Genomic DNA, 22,267 nt, shown 5'->3' on the forward strand with positions numbered 1-22,267 from the left:
CTGTTCCTAAATCCTATCTGCAAAGCATTTTCACTTTCTTATTTTGCTGCCGCTTTTTCCGTCTGAAAATCTAATGGGTCATAGCGCTGATGTCATTGTGAAAAGAACTGCATAGTTGCAAGCGCAGGCTTACACCACAGCAGCACATGAACATGCGCAAGTATGCGTTAACGCAATACCGCACCTTTATCGAGATCGAACTAAGCGTGTTTCGAGGCTGCTAAGTATCTTCGCAAAACGGCGCTACCAGGCATAACAGGGCAGAGTCACTGATAACAGACCACTACGGAAGTGGGCGACGCCTTGCTTGCGGCACTAGAAAGCAGTGATTTCGTCTGCCCGCGTCAGTTATGCAAGGCCCGGTGTGATTTCGCCTTTCACCGCTGCGATGTCATTCTGTTGTGTATGCGGCAGCGCGCACGGCCTGTTAAGCTGTCCTCATCGCCTTCGCACTGACTGATACTGTTGTACGTGGGTGCCTGTTTTTGTCTTTCATCTTCCTCTTTGTCTTTTTCTTTCACTGTCTCTTTCTGTATTTCTGTCTTTCTGCCTTTCTTAGCGGTCGCCCGTAGCCTTAGACCCTTCGCATACAAGTCGCTTGTGACCCAAAACTAGGCATAGCAGGTGACGGGTGCTCTGAAAGTGAAAGATGAACTGTTGAATTATTGTACAATGATGTGGTTGACTGGAGGAAGAAAAGTGTTGCTGGAAAAATTTTTGAGTGTTTTATCGCGCCGGTGTGTTTTTTTTCCCTGTCCTTTGATTTTGAACTGGTCGAACTACTGTAGCCATTGTCTAGACCGAGAGCTCGCTGTTCCCATCCCATTGTGACTGGCATCGAGTGCTCTTGGTAGAGTCGGCATGAGAAGACCCTGTACTACTTGTATACTCTTAGTGCCCGTCATTGTACGTGTAGAGAGATGCAAAAACACACGCTCGCCTTAATGGTGTCTTGACGATGTCTTTTTTGTACTACTAGATGGTAGATATAGTGAACTAGCGTACTGATAGATCTCTTAGGAGGGTGTCTTTTTACATTCATTTCTTGGTTCTTTCTTATTTTTTTCAAGACAAGGTCGATACTGTTCGCATTCGACCGGTGTGAATGTGCGACGAAGAGAGAGCAAGTGAGCATTCGAATAGACCGATTTCAGCAACCGCACCTTCAGTGCACAATGTCCCTTTCCAAGCTTCTTGCCGCGCCTTGAAAACAACTGCTCGAATCCAGAACTCTTGTAGCGGTCTTTCCTTTCTTGTCACGCGTGAGTTATTCCACATTTTTGTTTAAGAGATCGAGCAGGTTGCCATGTCGTACCTGCAGACCACGAATAGCAAGCTACGCCTCTACTGGCGCAATGCTCTTGCTGTCAAGCCTGGTTTTCGTCGCGTGTAAACGAGTGGGTCTGCCTTGTTCTTGTCAGGAAAGTAACGAACGAGCCAAGTGCACTTTCTTGCATTATTATACAGACGCTATTTTCTGAGCGTGATGTTCAAATAAAGCAAAAAACCATAAACGATTTGCAAAAGTCTGTAATCGCTTTCGTGATGCGCTCGAGAAAGTGAAGCAGTAAATGGGGAGATAAGAGAGTAAACATAACCGAATTACCTTTTCTGTATTTTTTTTTCAGTATTGTATATGAAGATATAAAGGGGTGATTTAATTAAAGCCGATTGCACTCTTAGTCGGGTTGCACAGGGCTGAATCCTTGGCTGCAGCGTTTGATGCGTCTGTTCTCAGGAAAGCGAAATAGTTTTTTTTTTCCTGGCTCAAACTAATTACTAGTCCACGTGGCGACGAACATATACTAGTCTCTGTGCTTCAAGTTCGTGGACAAGAACAGAACAAGATGCTACTGGCGTATGTATTCTTTTGATTGATTAGCGATAGTGGAAGTCCAAATTTTATGTCAGGTTTAATAACATTCAAATCGGACTCCTCTTCCGTAAAGTGTATTGGCACAGTGATGACCTTAAGCTTTTGCGCTGGACACGGAGCTTGATATCGGTCTATTCGAAGCGAGTTTATTATTACCAAATCTGCACATTGAACATATTTTTGTTATTGTTGTTGTACGTTAGCTGTTTATCTTTGCGTTTGTATGTTTTTGTCCTTTTTGCTTGTGCGCGTTTGTTTACCCGCGGTGTACTGCGCACTGCGAGCAAATGTCGCACGTGAGTCACTGCGGCCTGTTACCGTTTTTGTACATATCACCCTTAAAAAATATTCACCTGACTCCTAGTCAGGGTCTTAAAGTGACGTGAATGCTTGAACTTACTTTTTTCTACTTCCGTATTTAAAGAGTGAGTGGCATTATATACACAAACACATATCCAATGAAAAAAGGTGAACTAAGGAAATGGTCTTATAAAAAAAAAAGCTAAGAGGGTGTTTCGTTAGCACATTTTATGTGCGGGGACGAACGAACTGAGAGTGTTGTTTTATCTGTTAAGCTCTTATTGTTTGTTTGGCTTCACTCTTTCTCTTGTTCACTCCGTCTATCTCTCTGTCTTTATATATTTTTTCTGGCCTTTCAGAGAATATTTTTATGTTCCTTCGACTTTTCTAAAAGCTATGAAACAAAAAGCGAACTACGCGCACGCAAGAAACCAATGTGCAATTTGTTCCTGCACCGTCTCTTAAAAATAAAAGATGTCTTGGAAAAAAAAGTGAACAGCCGGATCGAACGAGCTCTCTGCCCTGACTGTCCTGCCCTCTTGTGTGGAATGGCAGAAATGGTGTGCGGGAGACTGTGTCCATAATAACCCCCGTATTCCGAAACGACGCCTTTTAAACTGTGTGACGAACTGGCTCACTTTTTTTGATGAGAATATTTACTGGCTTGCTACTCTGATAAGCCAGTCCTTAAGCGCGTGCCATTTGTGCAGACTTTATTATTAACTTTCAAAATTTATTTTGGTCGCAGCATCGTGCCTCAATCATTTAGGCTTGCCTTTAGCTCCGTGTTTCGTCTAGTTCGGCCATTAAATAATATGAGAACCGATTTAATACTGACAGTCGTAAAGATGGTCACGGAAAGGTGGTCACTGTCTTTTCAGAATGCGAGGGTTAAGGCACTTTTCACAAACACGACACGACACACAGCACACATTTAGCTTGGACGACCTCTAAACGTAACTGCGGGTTACAACGGCTGTCATTTGTCGCTCACATTGGAAAGTAGATCAGGATTCAAGTCTCCAATCTACGTTGCTGCTTTTCTTGTATTTTCACGTAATTTGTCATTTTTTAAAGGTTTGTTTAGTATGAGGCACTGCTCAGGTCAACAACTAAGAATAGATTTATCAGAAAGGTGCCACCTCTATATGAGACTGGTAGGCTAGGACTTTGAGATATATGCTGCGCTGATCTCTCAACCCGCATATGATATTTGCGGACTCTCCCTCCCTAGAGGAATATATATATATATATATATATATATATATATATATATATATATATATATATATATATATATATATATATATATATATATATATATATATATATATATATATATATATATATATATATATATCTCCAAAGCCGATTGTGGTTGGCTTCCTCTCAGTGTGAGAACATATGCAGGAAAGCACGCTTGCCGAGGGCAATATGCAACGATAACAGATGACTCGAGAACAGAAGTATCATAACCAGCGCTGTAATGATTAAATACGTTTCTCACAAACGATGTCCTTTCTGCCGATGACTATGCACCCTGTGTAGAGAACCGTGCCCTCACTACCAACACAAAGAAGGGTTATTTGTTGAGTATGTGGATGTTTCCACTCCCTTCACTTTAAAGGGCACCTACACAACCGATCAAGGTCGATCACCACTGCAGGCATCGAACTGCTTTCAAATCGAAGCTTTGTTGTTTTCAGCTAGTACAACAACTTACGAAAAATTTTCCCCTGTGTGACCATTGGCTTTCTGTTGTTTACAGCATAGTTCAATAGAACAATCCAAATATCAAAGTGAATGCGCAACCGCATTCGCCTCTTTTTTTCCAAATGCGTACATACAAAGGCTGCACACACTGCCGGAGGAGTACGCAGAACTTCCAGAATAAGTCAGGATGCGCGAAACAGCGAGCGCGCTGAGGAATAACGCCGACGTGGTTCTGGCCGAGATTGAAGAAGGCGCTCGTGGCGCGCAGTTGTGCATCGACCGTGCGCGTAAACTGTTTTACGGAACGATATCAACATTCGATTCGGGTGCCTTCCGTCAAGCGCGGAACAGAATGCGAAATCAGCTCGGCGTCCCCCCCCCCCCCCTTTCTTTTTTTTTCTGGAAAGCGTTCAAAACAGGGGAAGTGCACAGCCGGTCAAAGAAAAAGAAAAAACAAAAACAATACTTTGTGAGGTGCTGTGCAAACGGAGAAGAAATAACGGTTTCGCGGCCTAAAAGAAAGTACTTCTACAAAACTCGCGTTTTGTTTTTCACCTCGAGCGCAGTTTAGATGGCCATTTTTTTTATACCAATGCTTTTTCTTTATTTTTTATTACCTTCGCGTGGAGGAGGCGGGGACTCGACGCGTGCCTCACCCTCCCTCTCCATCCTTATCTGAATCTGCTCTTTATTCTTCGGAGCGTATGCGTGCAGCCTCCTTCCTCAGCGTTGTGGAACACTGAGAGGCAGCGGGCGTCCAACTCAAAGGCGGCGCGTGACACGTATTTCCCGCGCTCTGCACGCGCTTCGATTCTTGTCGTTATGCAGTCGGTACTTTATATTCCCCCTTCTATCTCTTTCTTCTTTTTAAAATGTTCTTCGCTTCCCTCAATGCGGGCCTCTCCCCCTGATTCGCTGCGGAGCGTTGACGTGCCTCAGCAGCACCCCCTCTATATCCGTGCCTGTCGCTCTTGTTCTTGCGAATAGGCGTCAAAACCTGAATCGAAATATTGAAATCGTTCGGAACAAGCGGGAGGCGGCGGCGCTGGTTGGCGGCGGAACAAACTCAACAGAGAGAAAAACTTGCTTGGCTGCGACTAGCGGACTCGGAGGTTGCTGAAGAAACAGCATGTGGGAACGGAACTGAGCAGCAAACATCCAAACCTTAGAAACGTGGCGAAAAAAGTGCATATGCAGCCACCCGTCCGCTATTTCGGCTATTGCTTTTGCTACTTTGCTGCTGCCGAGGCATCATCGGTTGTTCGATAAACTTTTGCTTGACGCTAGTCTGCTTACTGCTTCTTTTATATTTCTTCGTTTTGTTTCTCTTTTGTCGTGAGGTGAGGACTAGAGAGCAATTTTGGACAGACCGCCAAACCCAGCGCCGCCACAACCGCGCTACCTCAGCCTCTGAGTCACACAACACAATACATTGACGTCTCTGTCGTCTTGACAGTCCCAATCCGCTTCAAAGGAGTCATTATTTGTTTTGTTTTTTCACAAGGGCCTTTTTTTTTCTTGCTTGTTTCCTATTGCTATTTTTTACATTTTCCATTGTTACCTTTACTGACAGTGCATTTCTTTTTTTTTACAAGAAGGACTTCTTTTTGTGTTTTCTTCGTTTTTATTGTTGCATCTGCAAGAACTTGCACTTTGCAGTTAGCGAAAGAATTAGAATTGATTGTATGCTTATTTGCGCACCATTGCTAGTTCTTGCGGTAATCGTCACTGGTGTGTACCTCTGACTTCGTGTGATAGCTTTCCTTGAAGCCTTAATTGCAAGCTGTCGCCAGCAAACGAAAGCAGCTCGCCGAATTGAACAAAAATTTATGCTTCATGTTTTAAGCTCTTTGGTTACTTATGCCAGTACGTGCTTAGCTATAATTCTTTGAATCTCTCCAAGCTTTCGTCTGCTGGCGCTGGGGGTACGAAAAACATCTTAATTTCAAGCTACTATTTTTTATTTTTTTTTTGTTTCGTAGAACAGAACACAGTAGAGCTAAAGCGCCACCTACAAATCGCAAAACTTGGCCTGAGCAAGAATCCTACATAAAATCCTACCTGTACGAATCGGCCCTGAAAAATTCTTACGCTCTTATTAATTCAACCAATTCTAAATGAATATGCAGAACAAATATCTGCCAAGCTGTTTTTTCCCCTTTGCTAACACTAAAGTGAATTTTATAGCTGCAAAGTGCAAGAAGAAATATTGTGGTTTATTCACACTTTTATTTTTTACTGCGCCTGCCCTTTGTTGTTTTCTTCATTATGTTTTATTTATTTCTTTTTTTTAGTTTTAGGCTCTCTGTCTCGGGTCGGGGCTCCCGGCTTTCTCGGCTCGCTATAGCTGTCACCCCACCGACGCCAGTCCCGCACAGTGTGGCTTGCCTAACCCACTGACCTTTGTGTGCGTGGTTGTAGCGTGTAGGTTGGGACTAAGGTGTCGCCTAGAAGATCCTACCACTTACTCCCCGCACAACCAGAGTCCTTCGGCCACGATGCCGCAGTGCTGATGGTATGAATTTTGCGCTGTCATTGCCGTATACCCATGATTGCGCCTGAGAGCACCACTGGTGACCTCTAGCGACAGAAATAAACTATGGCTTTCTGTGACCGTTTATGGCTCTTTGCCACCTCTTAACGCATCTGCGAATTAGTATTCTTTCTTGTTTCTCCGCTTCTGTCGCCTAGCCTTCTACATGGAATATTTAATTGAGTGGCATGGTTCTCGCCAAAGGACTCTGGTGTGCCATTATCCTTTCTTTCTTGCTGTGTCTAATATTTGTCTTCCCTCTGCCTGTTGTTGCAGCACATGCCACGCTGCACTGCTCTTTTCTCAGTGTTGTTTCGAAGAGCAGGTCACTTATTTTCATTTTTTTTTCTGCCGTAACATACGCGATCTCACTCTCTCTCTGCCTCTGCTAACGTGACTTGCGAGCCTCGACCTGTGACTTCACTCCCTTATTTTTCGTAGTTTTCAGCTCTGTCTGCGTAGTCTTGTTTTGCGGCGACGGTCTTGTAAGCCGTTTGCTTTCTCCAGAGCTCTCCATGTCGCCTGAAAACATCTTCAGTTGTGCTGAGCTTAACTTGCCTCCCTTTTCAAATCTGGCGAAGTAAATTTACTGACTGATAAATGGTATTATAAAGCCATGAAGAAAAGCCAATAAATTTGCTGGGCATAGCATATATGACGAATGTTCAATCCTTATTTCTGTTGAAAGGCAACAGTTGGGTGCAGCCAGTTTTTAGTTGTTTTTGTGTGTTTTCTTTCCATTGCTATAATCAGTAAAAGCAAGGCTGCAAAGTGGATCAGCCCGCATATACTATTCCCATTTTTTCCTCTTTTTTCTTCCTTTTCTTTTACTCCATGCTTGAGTAACTGTCGATTTTGTTCCCTCCCTCGGAACATGGTCTTTTGCTTTATTTCTGCGGCTTTTCTAAAACCATTGCGTTATGCGGCAAAACCCGGTATGTTGGCCTGCAAGCTAAGGCACATAAAAATGTCCCCTTCATGGGAGGTTTTGCTGTTTTGGAAAGTTCGCTGTATCGAGGAGAGCTCTGTAGGACGCTCACGGTGTTACGTAGTGTGTGTGGCGGGTCGTCGGCCCTGTGGCGCACTCTGCGCTGCCATCTGTTTAGTCGGTAGTGAAGGAGGAGCTTTGCAGTCGCATGTGGCTATGAATACGAGGACAATGACTGCAGTAGGTCTGTACGAACTACCAGAGCCGCCTGTCCGCCCCGACGGTGACCCCTCGTTACAGGGTTGTACGGCTCCCGTCGCACACCGAGTAGCGGGTGCCTCGTGCGATGTCTAGGCTCTCTCCTTGTGCTTGCAATTGTGCCTTGTAGTCCTTGTAGCGGTAGACAGTAGAGTCGTAGCCTACACATATTAGGGGGCGGACAGAACCCTGGCAACACAAGTTCTCCTCCTCCAACTGACCGAATGACATGACTGCTCTGGTCTGGTCTTCTTGTGTACTTTGTTTGTTGTCTGTGCCCCACGGTATGTCTGTTTTTATTCTTCTTTTCTTTGTACTAGCACACATGGGCGCCCAATTGTGCGCAATGATGGAACGGCAGTGCATGAGGTGTCGTTGGCGAGTGTCCCAAAGCGTGCTTTAGAATAGTTGCACTGGAGACCTTGCCCATAACGACTGCGCATCAAATTTGTTCTCACGCGCCCCGCTCGTGGTGACATCTCTTAAACTTACCTCTTTTTAACTTACCATGGTGAATTCTGTATCTCTCACGCTGGTGTATGCTGCAAGCCGGTGTTAGCTTGTTACCAGTAGTGCTCCTTAAACCACAAAAAATGAGTCCAGCCGTGTTCAGTGGCCGTGTTCACGTACAGGTGAGGTGCTTTCAAAACTGGCGCTTCTTTTTTGGTGCGCTTTGTTTTATACAGATGTCGCATTAAGTAGTTTAGATATCACACGTTTCCATTTCCAGCTTTCTATGGTTGTGAAGCGAATGCCTTAATTTTATGTCTAGGAATGGCGGTGCAAAAAAAATTTCATACCCAATATACAGTCTAGCCTTAAGCTGCATATTCCCATACATATATAGATAATGGCTACCCGTTCTTGCGATTAAAAAAAATGCAGGTATGGTGAAGAGCAATTTTATTTGACTTGCTGTAATTATTTTTCATAACCCATGCGGCTTAATCGCGGTATTCACAGCAATAACTCAATTACTCCCTGTCTTTTATTCGCCTTACGTGCTACGATTCTCCATTCTGAAATAGCGAAACTCTATACAATGCATGACCAGAAAAGAACGTAAACCAGTGGTTGTATAAAACAAACCAATGAGAGCGTAAGGCTTTTTTTCTTCCGCCGGAATTTCTAGGGGATTCTACAGTGGCTTTGTTAAACACTGTAAAACGTTCTGATTGTGTCTATCGCTTTTCTTAGCAGAAGCATCAAACTGTAGGTGGAATAACTGTGACAAAGGTATGGCTCTTTGATTTGTGATCAACAGTGTTCCAAAATCCTAGTTAGCGTCTTTCAACTGCTATGTTCGTTCGCTCTTTTCTCCTTTCTGGCCTTCTGTTTTTCCGTGTCTGTTCAGTGTTTAGCTTGTTGAAACGCACCTTTCTTGTACGTGTTGTCCCACACTCGAAAGAAATACCAAAATCAGGTGTTCTTTTCAACTTTAACATGCAAAATATCAAGGCACTTGCCACTGCAGCAAGCGCCGGTATTGCTGGCACAATCTTCCCCACGTCCAATTAGGGTTGTTACTTGAAAAAAAAAATATTAATAGTGTGCTACTTGCGTTTCAAAGCGCAACTAAATAGAGGATACTCACTTCATCCTCTGAACCCTCACACTGACACATTTGCGGGGTGCTTGGATGAAACCAAAACAGTATGCGGTTTGATCATTCGTAACCCCTTATGCGTGTTTAACTCTGCTATGCCTAGCTTTGTGGTGATCATGCGTGTTGTGTGTGTACCGCTCTGACTTTCACTCTGTCTTGTTCTCCTGCTTCCCCTGTCTCTTGCCACGGCGTGTGCGTTTGTGAGCTTGCCTTGCTTTGAAAGCTGTTCCTCCGCGCCTTCGTATTTCACATTCTATTCTATTGTGCGAAGCGTTTTTTGTGTATGCCTATCTCAAGACGGCCACTAGAAGTTTTTTTGCGTCCGTAGTGGCTAGACACAAAGGGCCGTCGCCTTTAGGTGGTCAATGGCCCGGGCCGCTTCCACCCTAGTCTGCTGTAGTGACGGTGGAAAGATTCCTCTGTTCTCGTTTTCCACTTTTCATTTGTCTCTCTTTCCTTGTCTGCAGCTTGCACACGACTGTCATGTGTAATGGACGCACTCTTTTATTCGTCTCATTTCTTGCACTGCTTCGTGTACGTCCGGGTCGGATGCAAAAGAAAAAAAGTTGGCCAGATTGCCGACCACGCATCTGCTCTTTACGTAATTGTTAGCTTCGAGAATGAGAGTCGCGAAGGCAGGCAATGCACACACCGGAGGCGAGCTTCCCAGCAGTGACAGCGCGTCTCGTGCGGCCACTAACAATTCGTTCTCGACTCTCTCCGATGGGTTGCACCCAAAAAACCACACGCTTCATTTAAAAGTTTCAACTGTGGTCTCAGTGTTAAAATATTCTTCGTGCTTCTCGCAGCGTACCCTAGTGACGTACGCTCGACATAAGTGACTCAAAGAGTCTTGTGTTGTTCTCACTGCTTAGGGTTGCGTAGTCCTGTATTGTGGAGCATACGTAATGTGGCATTTATAGCCTGAGCGCTGATGCGTCAAGGGGAAATTGAAGCTTTTTTTTTTTTCATCAGTTACTGGAGGGCTGCAGAACACTGCCAATATTTTATTCCATGACTCCTGTACATGCGTATTCTAGACAGCGCTTTTCAGCACAGTGAGTTCTGGAAATAGAAACAAAATCAGCTCTTATGCAACCTGCATTCAAAGCAATGTTTCGTGTAGTTTAAATTATTCGATCGTCATTATTTGTTTTCATATTTAATGCCGATTCTAGCCTGGAAACGTCCTTAAGTGTTTCTTTGTATTCGGTAGTATTATTTAACATATTAGCTGTTGTTTTTTCTCAGTACGGTGTACGCTTGCTTTATTAGGCGAGGAAAAGACAGGATACGTAAAGCTGGTTTTGCAGAATACGACCCCGTGTAGTCGTTAGTACAGGAACGCCGCTGACGCGTTCTTCTTGTTTTCCTTCTTTATCTTTATCGAGTTGTCTAGAGACCCGTAGATCTGTGATTACAGGGTCCGTAGCTGTAGACGAGTTTTCTAGTGGTAGTGTTGTTGACCTATCGTTGTTTTCTGTGTACCTCTGCTTGCTTTAGTGCGGCGTCCTTAGGTGGCGCTGTGCGTAGCGGAAGGGCGCCATCGCATTGGCTAGCTACGATAGTAATGGTGCCCGCGCCCCGTTGCCATGGTAACTGAATCTGCTTGCTCTCGTCTGCTAATCTTGCGTGTTCTTCCCCATTCCTCTTACCTAAAACCACCCTAACCTTCGTTCTTAATCCGCTTAAGCGCCTGTCCCAACTTCTGCGAACTTAAAAAAAAGAGAAAATATATATAAATTGAAAAGAATGTAGAAGTTAATGATTCACCGTGAGTATACTGGCAGTTAACTTCGTCCGACGACATAAACACTTGAAAACAAACAACAATACCCTACACGGCAAGCGTTTTCCATCTCTTACACGTTTTTTTTTTTAATTTATACCATTCCTCTCTTTTCTCCGATTACACAACAATTTTCAGTTGTGCCTCTTTTTTTATTTCTATTTTTGTCCTTGGTGGTGTGCCAGCAATCTACCACTGTTCTTGGTTTTGGCACATTTTCGTGTATATTCTCGTCAGTTTTTATTCCCTCGATTCTGTTTCTCTCTTTTCTCTTGAGATCACCCTTGTGCTTTACTTTGTACCTGACGTTCAGTTTATTGTTTTTATTGGTGCTGCTTTCCTTTTCGCCTTTTCGGTGTTCTCAGACCTTCTTTTTTCTCTTTCTTTCTATCCCCTTTCTAGCTCCTTTATTTCAGTTATTTTTATTTCGTATTAACTTCCCTTTTGAAGGCTTCTTTGTCACCATCCCTGACTGTCTCGTCCTGTCACAAACTCTCAGAGAAAGAACAACCCTGCCTGCCGTGTCCTGGCCGTCTGCACCACTGCTTTTCTTCCCTTTTTGGTTTTCCCTGCTTTGCGCCTTGTATCTTTACGCGTTTTTTTTTCTATTTTACTTCAATCGTACGTGTTTTCATGGCACTTTCTTTTTATCTGCCACGCGTGCCCTGTTCCATCGGAGTCCTCTCTGTTGGAATCAGACCAAGAGGTAAATAAAAAAAAGCACCTCAGCGAGCTCAGGTAGCAGAAATACGGGGAAAACATTCGTTCGCTGTTACCTGAAAAACTACCTTGGAAGACGCCATCCTTACCTGCTTTTTTTTTTTGTCGGTTTTGAATAGAAGGGAAGAAATACGCACGAAAAACGGAAGAAAAACTTGGATTTATCCTTAATTTCTCTTTTATTGTTTTCAGACCTTTATGGCATTTTCCCCAATAAACCTTTATCTGGTCAGGCTTCAGTTTACATGTATTTGTTAAACTGCACGTTCTTTGCTCTTTCCTTATTGGTATGGCATGCTCGGTGCTTGTGTTGCACTGGCTGTCCTCCAAAACTCGTCAGCAGCTCGTTTCATGTTTCCTTTCTTGTTCCTTCTCGCAAACTTTAAACGACATCACTTCTTCATTTTTTCTTTTTATTCTTCTCCTCAGTGTCCTTGTTAGCACCTTGTTCTTTGACACTGCTGTCATGGAGCAACTTCTTCACCCAATTTTCTACCTTTCTCTTCTAGTTTTGTACTAGAAAAGCTTAAGCTCGAAAGTTCGGAATTCTTTTTCATATCTCATTTAATCTTGCTCTCGTTAACTCCGCCATTTCCTCCCTCGATTCGTTTTTTTTTTGCTTTTTACTCCGCAGTTCTCTTTTTAGATCTTGTAGTATTTGATTTCAAGCAATACGAGCCCGCTTGCGACCAACACATGGGTGCGCTTTAAAACCAGGACTTATTCTTCTCTTCTTCCTCACCCGCACTCCAGTAACTGTTCTTTATTTCCCATACGTGGTGAGAGAAAAAATAAATTGGCCAGAGGTCGCCCCCGTTTATCTACTTGTGATCTCGAAGTGTTCAGCTCGCCTGCACCTTTGCTCTTTCCTTATTGAAACGCTTTACGTCGGCTAAGGCTGACGAATTTCTGCTTTCCTTACGTTTTCGCTGTTTTACTTGTTTTTTTCTTCTAAGCTTAGTTTACCGGCATGCACCACTGAGTTGCAATTTTGCCGAAACTTTGCTTTCTTCCCTCGTTCTTCTTTATTTAATTCCACAAGGGGCCAAAAAAGGAGCAAGCACTGTGGTACGCATTACTGATTTTGAGCAGATGAATAGAAATATAACCCAGAAACAGAACTTACACCTGTTCTGCGTCAGCTATGCTAATCTTTCACAATAACATCACTCTCTATGGCAGTGTATCCAATGGGTCAATAGGATAGCCTACGTGTTTCGGCTTGGTGTTTTTCTTTATTTTGTTTTTGCGTGTCCTGTTTTATTTAGAACGTCAGAACTTGTTCTTGACTTTGCGTTAATCACTGTCCAACCGGAAAAGTAATGAAGTGGCGCAAGAACTTTCCAGGACGGAAAAAAATTAACCGTAGGTCAGTGTACCGGATACGACACGACACAGATGCCCATAATTAGCGCTTTTAGTAAGTACACTCATCAGGCGGCCTTCTAACCGCGCACCAGCTAGGTGAAACGGCTGGTGAATTTCTTTTATAACCGCATGGTTATTTTCTCTTTATTCCAAATTTCTGATGTCGAGCGATTAAAATCAGTCTCTTGCCATTTTCGTAAATCTTTCTTTTACGTCCCGCCTGTAACCTTTACTTTATAGCTTCAAGTTCTCCAGTAAGTTCTCCAGTAAGAATAGCTTTTGATTTTCGCTTGATGTTAAAAAAAAAAGCGCTGGAATGAGCAAGCCTGCTCTGCTCTTTGTGAGCGCCAAAAATCTAATGTTTTTGAGCTAAGTGCATTCGAAAAATGTTACAGGTATAAGTGACGTATCGTAAAAATCTTCACTATTCGCTCAAATTGTGAACTAGTCCACCAAGTTTCTAAGGTCGCTTGCCTTGCTTCGATTCAATCTATTTAAAGTTAGTTTAGTTGTTCCGTTTAGAAATAAAAGGCCACTCAATTACTTTTCCGGACGGAAAGTATGAGCGTTTGCTTTCGTCTCTGCCATCACTTTGGCGCATTGAACTTAACGAATCTGGCAGTCCATTTAAAGACACGAGTGGTTTTGTCCCTTTTTTGTTGCAGTAATTGTCTCCGTGCTCTTTTGCGCTTGTTTTGAACTTCTTCTTTATTTTTCTTTCTCTCCTTTTTTTTTTCACTTCAAACTCTTTCGACTAAAATCGAACTCCAACAATTCATTCACACATTATCCTGGCGCAACGACGCTTACAAACAAAACGATGACAACATACGCACTTCCTTTCTCAAACATTTGTGTCCATGACTGGAACACAACACGGCACTCCACTTGAACACCTTCCTGTAAACAAACAAAAACCCCTAGTCATGGTGATGGCAGCAGCAGCATGCCCGGACGCTGGAGAGGACCACAGTGAGTAGCCATTATTATCTTTTTTGTTGTTGCTGTTCTTGTCACTGTTCTTTTGCATTCTTGGCTGCGCTGTCAGCTTTTGGTTCTGGCTGCGGCTTTCGCTTTTTCCGCCCTGCGTCTTCCCGATGCACCCGCCCCATATCTGTCCTTCTCTCGTCTTTATGGCTTCGTTTCAGTATCTCCTTATCCGTTGCAGATATAACTGACACATATACGCAGGCTATTCGGCCAAGAGTTGTATCGGGATCAGAAATACATCATCCTTAGCGTTCGTACTCAGCGCCGACGAATCAAGGCACAAAATTGTCAGCATCTATTTGTTTGTTTGAAATTTCTTGCTTTGCAAAGAGGAAAAATAGATTTGTTAGTTATTGATGGAAACAAAAATATAAGTGATTTAAGCTCTCCGCATGTAATTAGAAGTTGCTGAATGGCATGAAATTCGATTTTTTTTCTTTTACAACTCTGCAGACAAGTTATGAAAGCATTTCGAACTAGTGAGTATAAGATTGTTACGGTGTTTGAAAGGCATAGAACCGGAATCTTAAATTTAATCCTACGTATATTATGGTTTGGTTTGATTTATCGGGGTTTAACGTCACAAAGTGACTCAGGCTAAGAGGGACGCCGTAGTGAAGGGCTCCGGAAATTTCGACCACCTGGAGTTCTTTTACGTGCACTGACATCGCACAGCACACGGGCCTCTAGAATTTCGCCTCCATCGAAATTCGACCGCCGCGTCCGGTACCCCTACGTATATTATAGTAAATATTATAGTTCTTCTTCATACCTCTTGCTGTACACCTACCGATCTTTTTGTGCAGGGTCAATTAATGTGTACTATGCAGTGTAAATTGTAATGTCAAATTTTGCTCTGTGTAGGTGCACAATTTTCTATACGAACACTTTGTGAAACTCGTTACACATGCAACTATTTCTCGTACGGTTTAAACACTTTCGTAGGTTTAGCTAAAAAAATTTCATATCTGCTGTCGTGAAGGAGCTGCACGTTCTAAATTTGAGGATTCCAATTTTTGTTATACTGAAATTTTTAACAGTGAGTTCGTGGAGAAATTTTGAATCCATAAATAAAAATAAGCTTCTGTCAGCCACTAAAGTTATTACAATTAATTTTGTATACAGCTGAGTATATCCATATTTGTTGAGTTGTTATAGTATACTGAAAGCCTGTCTGTGTTCGCTGCATGTTTTACAATAAAAACCAGAACTACTTATGAGCTGACATTTTCTCCTAAATCCTGCCACGCCGTATGTGTAGAGAGCTTCAAACGGCGAGTAATCCGGTTTTTACAGACATATTTTTAGCGCAAAGGACGGGACGAGATACAGACAAGACGAGCACGGGCGCTACTGACAACTGCTTTATTGAAGAAAGATCGAGGCATATAAATACATATCTGGACTGCGCCAGCGCTACCTAACAAGGAACTTGGAATCACAGCAGATGACGCGATAGGAAATTGATCTCAGCATTATACAAAACGACAGACGTGTCACTAACGCAGTTCTGACCCCCTTTCCTGATAAAGAAAGCTTCCAAAGTTTCACGGGCAGTTTTTTGACAACTTCTGCCAAGGATTGAAGCACTCCGGAACCGTGGCTCACACTTGGTACAAGCAATGCAGTGGGCAACTAAATTCGTGCGTTCCTTATTATAGATATCTTTAGCATGCTCCCGGAGCCACGGTTCCGGAGTGCTTCAATCCTTGGCAGAAGTTGTCAAAAAACTGCCCGTGAAACTTTGGAAGCTTTCTTTATCAGGAAAGGGGGTCAGAACTGCGTTAGTGACACGTCTGTCGTTTTGTATAATGCTGAGATCAATTTCCTATCGCGTCATCTGCTGTGATTCCAAGTTCCTTGTTAGGTAGCGCTGGCGCAGTCCAGATATGTATTTATATGCCTCGATCTTTCTTCAATAAAGCAGTTGTCAGTAGCGCCCGTGCTCGTCTTGTCTGTATCTCGTCCCGTCCTTTGCGCTAAAAATATGTCTGTAAAATCCGAACACCAACTAGCCCAACAACTCACCCTGCTGAAGTAATCCGGTGGCGATGCGATACCTACAAGTAGTTCCAACTTGAAGACCAATACTGACGTGGTTAATCATCAACTAATCCTCAGTGAACCCGTTTTTATTAGAGCTGCGCCAAGTGTGGTTCATTCCGAACAGCAACATGCCATTCGTGCACTTCCTTTCGGTGGTCTCCGCGACACGACGCATTTTGTTAAAGCCATAGGTGGAGCTGCTTTTTAGTAAGATTTCTTCTGGTTATTTACATGTCTAAACAAAGGAAATTTGCCTTTGACGTCGACTCTTGAGATAGGAGATACAGAAACGCGGCCTTTAGGTGTCTCTTCCCTTTTGTTCTTGCTTTTGCGCCCTTCTTTTTTTGTGACGCCTTTTCCTCTGTATCTGCGCACCTTGCTATAAATGGCTCCCGATTACACGTCCCTCCGATGCATTTTGGTCAAAAAGAGGTGCGAGAGCCGTAGACATAGTGTCTGGAGCTCTTACGGTTTGTGTCTAAACTGGACAGTTAAGGATTCGCCATGACTCGCGCAGTACTTATTTCATCACTTGTTCGCACGCTTAGTTCCAGGAGCGTAAAGCCGTGGAACCTTTTCCGAGCCTCAGGTTAGGTCCGTCGTGCATCTCTTGAGAATGGCGAAATTAAAAGTTTCAAGTAGCTTAAATAACGTCACGTTCCTTTTTAGAGGAGTAGCCGCCGTGGTGGCTCAGTGGTTATGACGCTCGGCTGCTGTCCCTAAAGACGCGGGTTCGATCCCGGCCGCGGCGGTCGAATTTCGATGGAGGTGAAATGCTGGAGGCCCATGTACTGTGCATTGTTAGTGCACGTTAAAGAACCCCAGGTGGTCGAAATTTTCGGAGCCCTCCACTACGGCGTCTCTCATAGCCTGAGTCGCTTTCGGACGTCAAACCCTCACAAATCACAAAAATTTTTAGAGGAATAACGAACATAACAAGAACTGGGCTGTCGGTTAAATTTCGAATATATGGCATTACATACCCTCATGCACTTATCCCGCGTATTTTTTTTTCCTGAAACAGATGTGACATAGTAGTCCATTAATGCGAAGACGCGACGCTAATGTAGGTGGTGTCTTGTGTGCTTGCATTCAGTGACTGTTGGTTTCAACATCGACAGCTAGATGTATTTCTCGCCTTACATCTGCTTGATGGCACGAGTAAAGTGTCGACGAGCACGTCGTATCAGTTTTATATTGCAGTGAGGACGAAAGAGAGAAAAAAAATGTGCACGCCTTGCACACGGTGTAGGCGTCGTTTCGCAAATGTACTGAGGGAGAACGACCGAGATGGATTTGTGAGAGCAATCTTGTTGGCCCATAGCTCTACTATCGCGCCGGCATTGCGATCTTAATGAAAAGTGCGAACCGCGCCCTGGGAGTGTTCAAACACTACCTGTGCAGGCTACACGCTTATTGTGAACAAGGAAAGCAATGCACCTCGTTTGACTGCAATGGCATACAGCAAACGCGGTTCAGATAATACAGCCGCTCGTTAAGATGCTTATCGCAGGGTTAGAAATCAGCATATCGATATCTGAATGTACTTTTGAACTTAACAAAAAATTGCAACCTAACGGTCTTTTATTTGTCGCACTTGCACGAACAGTGGCCTTGGTTTATGCCGCGCATCGAGCTGGCACTCCCCTACTTTCTCTGCTGGTTCCGATGTTTGCTCGTCCAAACAGTGGGAGCTCGCAGAGAATGTGTTCGATATATTTCTAAACCGAAGACTGGAGGATTTTTGTGGAAAACACTAGGAAAGCTTATGTGCCGCATTTAGTAAGAAAAAGCTTTAACTCGCTTCTCTGCTTGCTTTTTTTTTTTCATCTTACGAGACGGCGCAAGCTGACAGTTTTCGTCGCTTCCTGTTTACTTCACTTACTCCTTTTTCCGCCGTCCTTCCTTTTTTCGTCCCACTTCTCTGCTGTCTTGTAGGGTCCCGCCACGTTCTGCGCTACTTCGATCTTTATTAGCCTTTCTTCGGCTTACCTAGCTGTCTGCGCTCCTCGTCCGGTACATTTCAATAAAGCGTCTCGTTTCCGCCCTCCCTGTTTACCTCCTCTTCGCTGCGCTCGCGTTAGGCCAGTGACAACCAGTATCCGTCGCAACAAAAACTGCGGAGCGACAAATAAAGCACAACGAGAAAGCCGAGGTCGAGAAAGCGACGCTCCGTCCGAGCGACCGCCTTTTATTTTATTCCTTTCTTGCGATTGTCTGCTCCCTCTGGCCCTCGGAAAAGTCCGCGACGTTCCCCCGACTCTCCTTCGTTTCATGTATTTCGCCTTTCTTTCCTCTCTCTTTCTGTTGCTCTTCACGCGTCCCTGAATTTACAGCCCTGTCTGTCTCCGTAGCAGCGTCGCGTTAGTCATGTCGTTCTCTGGAAGCCGGCTGGGACGTCCAGCAGGGCCGTTTAATTGCACCGGCATAAAGCATGTGCAAAGACGCCATTTTTTCCACTCGTGTTCTTCCAGTTTGGGTTTTTCTTTTACCCTTTGTTGAGTGACGCTCCTGTCGTAGTTGGGTACAGCTGCCGTTGGGAGTCGCGGACGGAAAACGGACACCGCGGTCGTCGCAGGAACCGCCCCGGACTGCGTGCACGAGGCTAACCTTCCCTTCTTCGACATGCCAGGCTTGTCACGCGACCCCTTAAACACCCCGTGCGCGTAAAGTGTTTACGGCGCTGCGCGCTGTCGTTCAGGCGTCGCTCCCCGCTTCCGAGGCCTGTTTTATATTTCCTCTTCTCTCTTATAACTGCCTGCTGCCTCACCACCCGCTGTTCTTGTCAGCGCGGCTTTGAAAGCCCGCTTAGCAGTTGCGTGGCGGTTGGATTTGACAACACGGCTTAAGGGCCACTGCGCGCGGTCAGTGTCCACGTCCTGCACACATTTTGGCAGCTGCGTCGAGCACGAAGTCTTCCACGCTTGCGAAAGGCTCCATCCTTCTCTTGCTTGCCTTCTGTTTGCAATAGCAGAAACGCGGTAATTCTTTCCAGCCGTTAATGAGGGGTTAGATTCTTAGTTCTTAGTTTTATGTTAGGATACATTCCTCTTGCGAGGCCTAGTGTTCAAAAGCGAGGTGCTAGGTTGTTTCTTGAGCGAAGACGTTCTTTGAACATGCCGAACAAACTCAGGGTGTCACATGTTCGCATGAGCTTGGCAGGGTTTGCTGCTTCAGGTTGAGTACGCGGGCATACTTTAGTGGACACAAGGGCCTACAGGACCTCTAAAGGTCTCTCACAAAATTTTCCCTTTAAGAAGTTGTATCTGCTAGTGTACTCTGTAGACGCACTTGCGGATACAAGCTTGCTTGCTCTCTTTGAGACGCTTCATATCGCTAGATGACCGCTGATGTGTAGAGCTAGTAGTAGCACGTACGCGGCAATCAGCGAAAAAAGAGAGAGAAAGAGAAATGAATAGTGAAAAACAGTTATAATCCATGCATTTGCTTTTTGTTTATCTCTAGACACCACATAACGGCAGTTACCCTCTGATCGGAACTTATCGAATCTACTGTAGGGAATAGAGGGGGGGAAGAGAAAGCCTCTCGATGCGCAGGCTCCAAACAGGTCAACGGAAGCTGGCAAAGCAGCCTTTTTTCTTAAAACAGTCCGGCTCAGCTTTATATGACGGTTTGTTTCAGTCAACGCGTATATATAAAGCGCTTAGTTAGTGACGACCAGCCTTACGGCACTCCGGATTATGGGATCGATGCCTTTGTAATAAGCTTTCAACGAAGCGCTGTCTTGTCGTGGCCTTGAAACTAAGGCAGTATCGTTCGTTTTCATAATCCAGACTTAGCTCATGTCTTCTATTCGCAGAGTACGGCTGAATCGGCTCTGTCTGACATGCCTGGTTTTACCATCTACCCGCCGCTAGTAAATTGTGACTCATGAGCCTTCCTTGCTTGCAGACTCCGGTTCAGTTAAAATGTCAGCCCCACTCTCCTTCCTGCGTGCATAACACTTTCCGGGTATTTAGTTGATATAAATGCGGCCCTTCTCGTAGCTGTTTCTGGCGTCGGCAGCTTTGTCTCACACCATCTGTTCAGACTTCAGTTTGTAAAAGAACCGTTTCGACATCGCTCTTACATGCGGGCCATCGTGTTCAAGGCGTCTTAGCCGCCGCATTACGGGAGTCTTTCTTCCTATGTAATCAGGTGAACTTTAGAACTCGCAGACGTTCTATTGAACTGTACAGCGTTGTTGAAACACGCAGGCAGTGCATAATGAGTTCTGGAACTGGGACGCCTGAACAAAGTTGTTGAGCGCGCACACCCTGCTTGCTTGCTGCGACCCTCCTTTCCTCCTCCCCCATTTCAAACCCGGCCCCGGCCGCTTTGCTCTGGCCAGTCGCTGGGTTGGCAACCTGTCCGGCGATCACTTCTTTTGTTTCGGTTGTTTCTGCTTTTTGGCTTCGCTGTTTGGTCTCTGCCTGTTTTTGTTTGTTTCTTCGCGTCGATTGCGGGCGCGTGCCAAAGCCGCGGTCGCGAACAAAGTCAAAAGCCAAGCCAGCAGAGCACGGAGGAGCCACCGGCCACGCGCCCTTTGACCCGCTGTCGCCGGCTGCACAAAGGACCGCCGTCGTATTCGCAGTCGAAGCTGTAATTGGCTTAGTTTTAACCATTTGAGTACTATCGCTAATAAAGCGGAACTATGAAAAGCCGCACCCCGTGGACGAGGCCTGCAAACCGCCTAGTTGGCGGCTCGTATAAGGTGCGCACACCGACGACGCGATGCATCCTTTTTTAGAGCCAGGCAATGTTGGGGTCCTTAACTTAACCTAACCGTCAAATTTTGATAAGTAAAGGAACAGATTTCAGGAGGCAGTCCTTCGTGCAGTTTGGTCCGCACACGCACACACCCGCTCGCTCGCGCCGACGAAAGGCATGTCTCGTGAATGTCACGAAGAAAAGCTGGATAACGCATACATGCTACAAGAAGCGGCAGTGCTCAACATATTGATAAAGTAATGAAATATCAAGGTTATCTTTTTCTCTCCTCACTCATAAAAGCATTCCATTAGACACTGAGTGCGTCACGGTTTGGTAAACGTTTTATTCCGTGACCTTTTCAACGAAAAACAACTTCAAGCAACGACAATAAAACAACATCAAATCTTTATTTGTTCTTTCTGTTCCTGTTTACTTTCAGTTTTTGTAGGTAGGTTCTTTGGATAGGCTTCCCATGAGCAACGATTGCATTCGCAATGTTTTCCATACGGCTTAGGGCATAGCACACAAACATTTGGGGTGTTTCCACTCGCCACAACGAAGAAAATTTCTCTTTGCGGTGCACCTACAGCTCTGCTGCCTGGCAACGCGAACAGACGTGGGCACACACTCCCATCAAGGAATTAAGTGCAGACGTCGCAGCTGTTGTGCTTATCAGGCTCTGCCTTGTCTAGCTCGCTTTCCCAAGGCATCGATCCTCACGAAAAAGTTGCTCGTAAAATTTCTCGCTTTCAAGACAAGATTCTAATAAACAGTAAACAGTAGAATTTTGCTCACGCGGCCGTTTCACTTTCTTTTTTTACATATTTTAGTCCTCCCAACCAGTGCTTCCATCTCGGGAACAGACTTAGCAGGATGTAATGTCAAGGGAGCGCGTCCGCTACATGTGGGGCCTCTTGTACGACGGTGGAGCTCAGCGAAGCCACCGTACTCGGCGCTAGGCAGTGAAGCGAAGCTCTAGTAGCACTCGTGACACTTCAAAGCTTTCGAGGTTTGAAGATAAGTGTCCTTCCCGCAGACACTTGTCAGTGCCAGCGTGATGGGCACAGCATTAAGCGTCCGAATCTCTTTTTTTTGTTCTGTTTGTTTCTTCTGCCCGTTGCAACAGCATCTTGCGAGAGGCACACTTCGTGTAATAAAGGCAAATGTCAAAGGTAGGCACTTAGTGTGCCTCCTTGGCATGCACTCAGCTCTTCAGGAAGATCAGTTTGATGTCATCTTGCAACCTAGATAGTACAGAAAATTGAATTTGAATTGAAATGAACAGCTGTGTAATGGGACGGAGCTATGTCGCCCCTAGCATCACGTGAGGAGCGGATATTATCAGCTTGCATCGAAAATAATTTGCGTGTATTAAAATGTCCCAACGCTTTACTCAGCCGCTTCGGGTGCTGGCTATAAGATCGTTC

The 22,267-nt window shown here is 44.7% G+C and overlaps 1 protein-coding gene across 11 annotated transcripts in view; it reads left to right on the plus strand.

Moving 5' to 3' along the window:
* Rbp6 (RNA-binding protein 6) overlaps positions 1 to 22,267 on the plus strand; it is a 509,349-nt gene that overhangs the window by 459,278 nt on the left and 27,804 nt on the right. For 5 of the 11 annotated variants that reach the window (XM_077652967.1, XM_077652959.1, XM_077652964.1 and 2 more), the window contains one exon: positions 14,016 to 14,063. The exons of the other annotated variants lie outside the window; for them this stretch is intronic. In XM_077652967.1, the coding sequence (XP_077509093.1) occupies positions 14,016 to 14,063 (48 nt within the window). The remainder of the gene's footprint in view (positions 1 to 14,015; positions 14,064 to 22,267) is intronic. 11 annotated transcript variants of the gene reach the window in all.

This window comes from Amblyomma americanum, chromosome 2, assembly GCF_052857255.1.
Source record: "Amblyomma americanum isolate KBUSLIRL-KWMA chromosome 2, ASM5285725v1, whole genome shotgun sequence".
In the NCBI taxonomy this organism is placed as follows: Eukaryota; Metazoa; Arthropoda; class Arachnida; order Ixodida; family Ixodidae; genus Amblyomma; species Amblyomma americanum.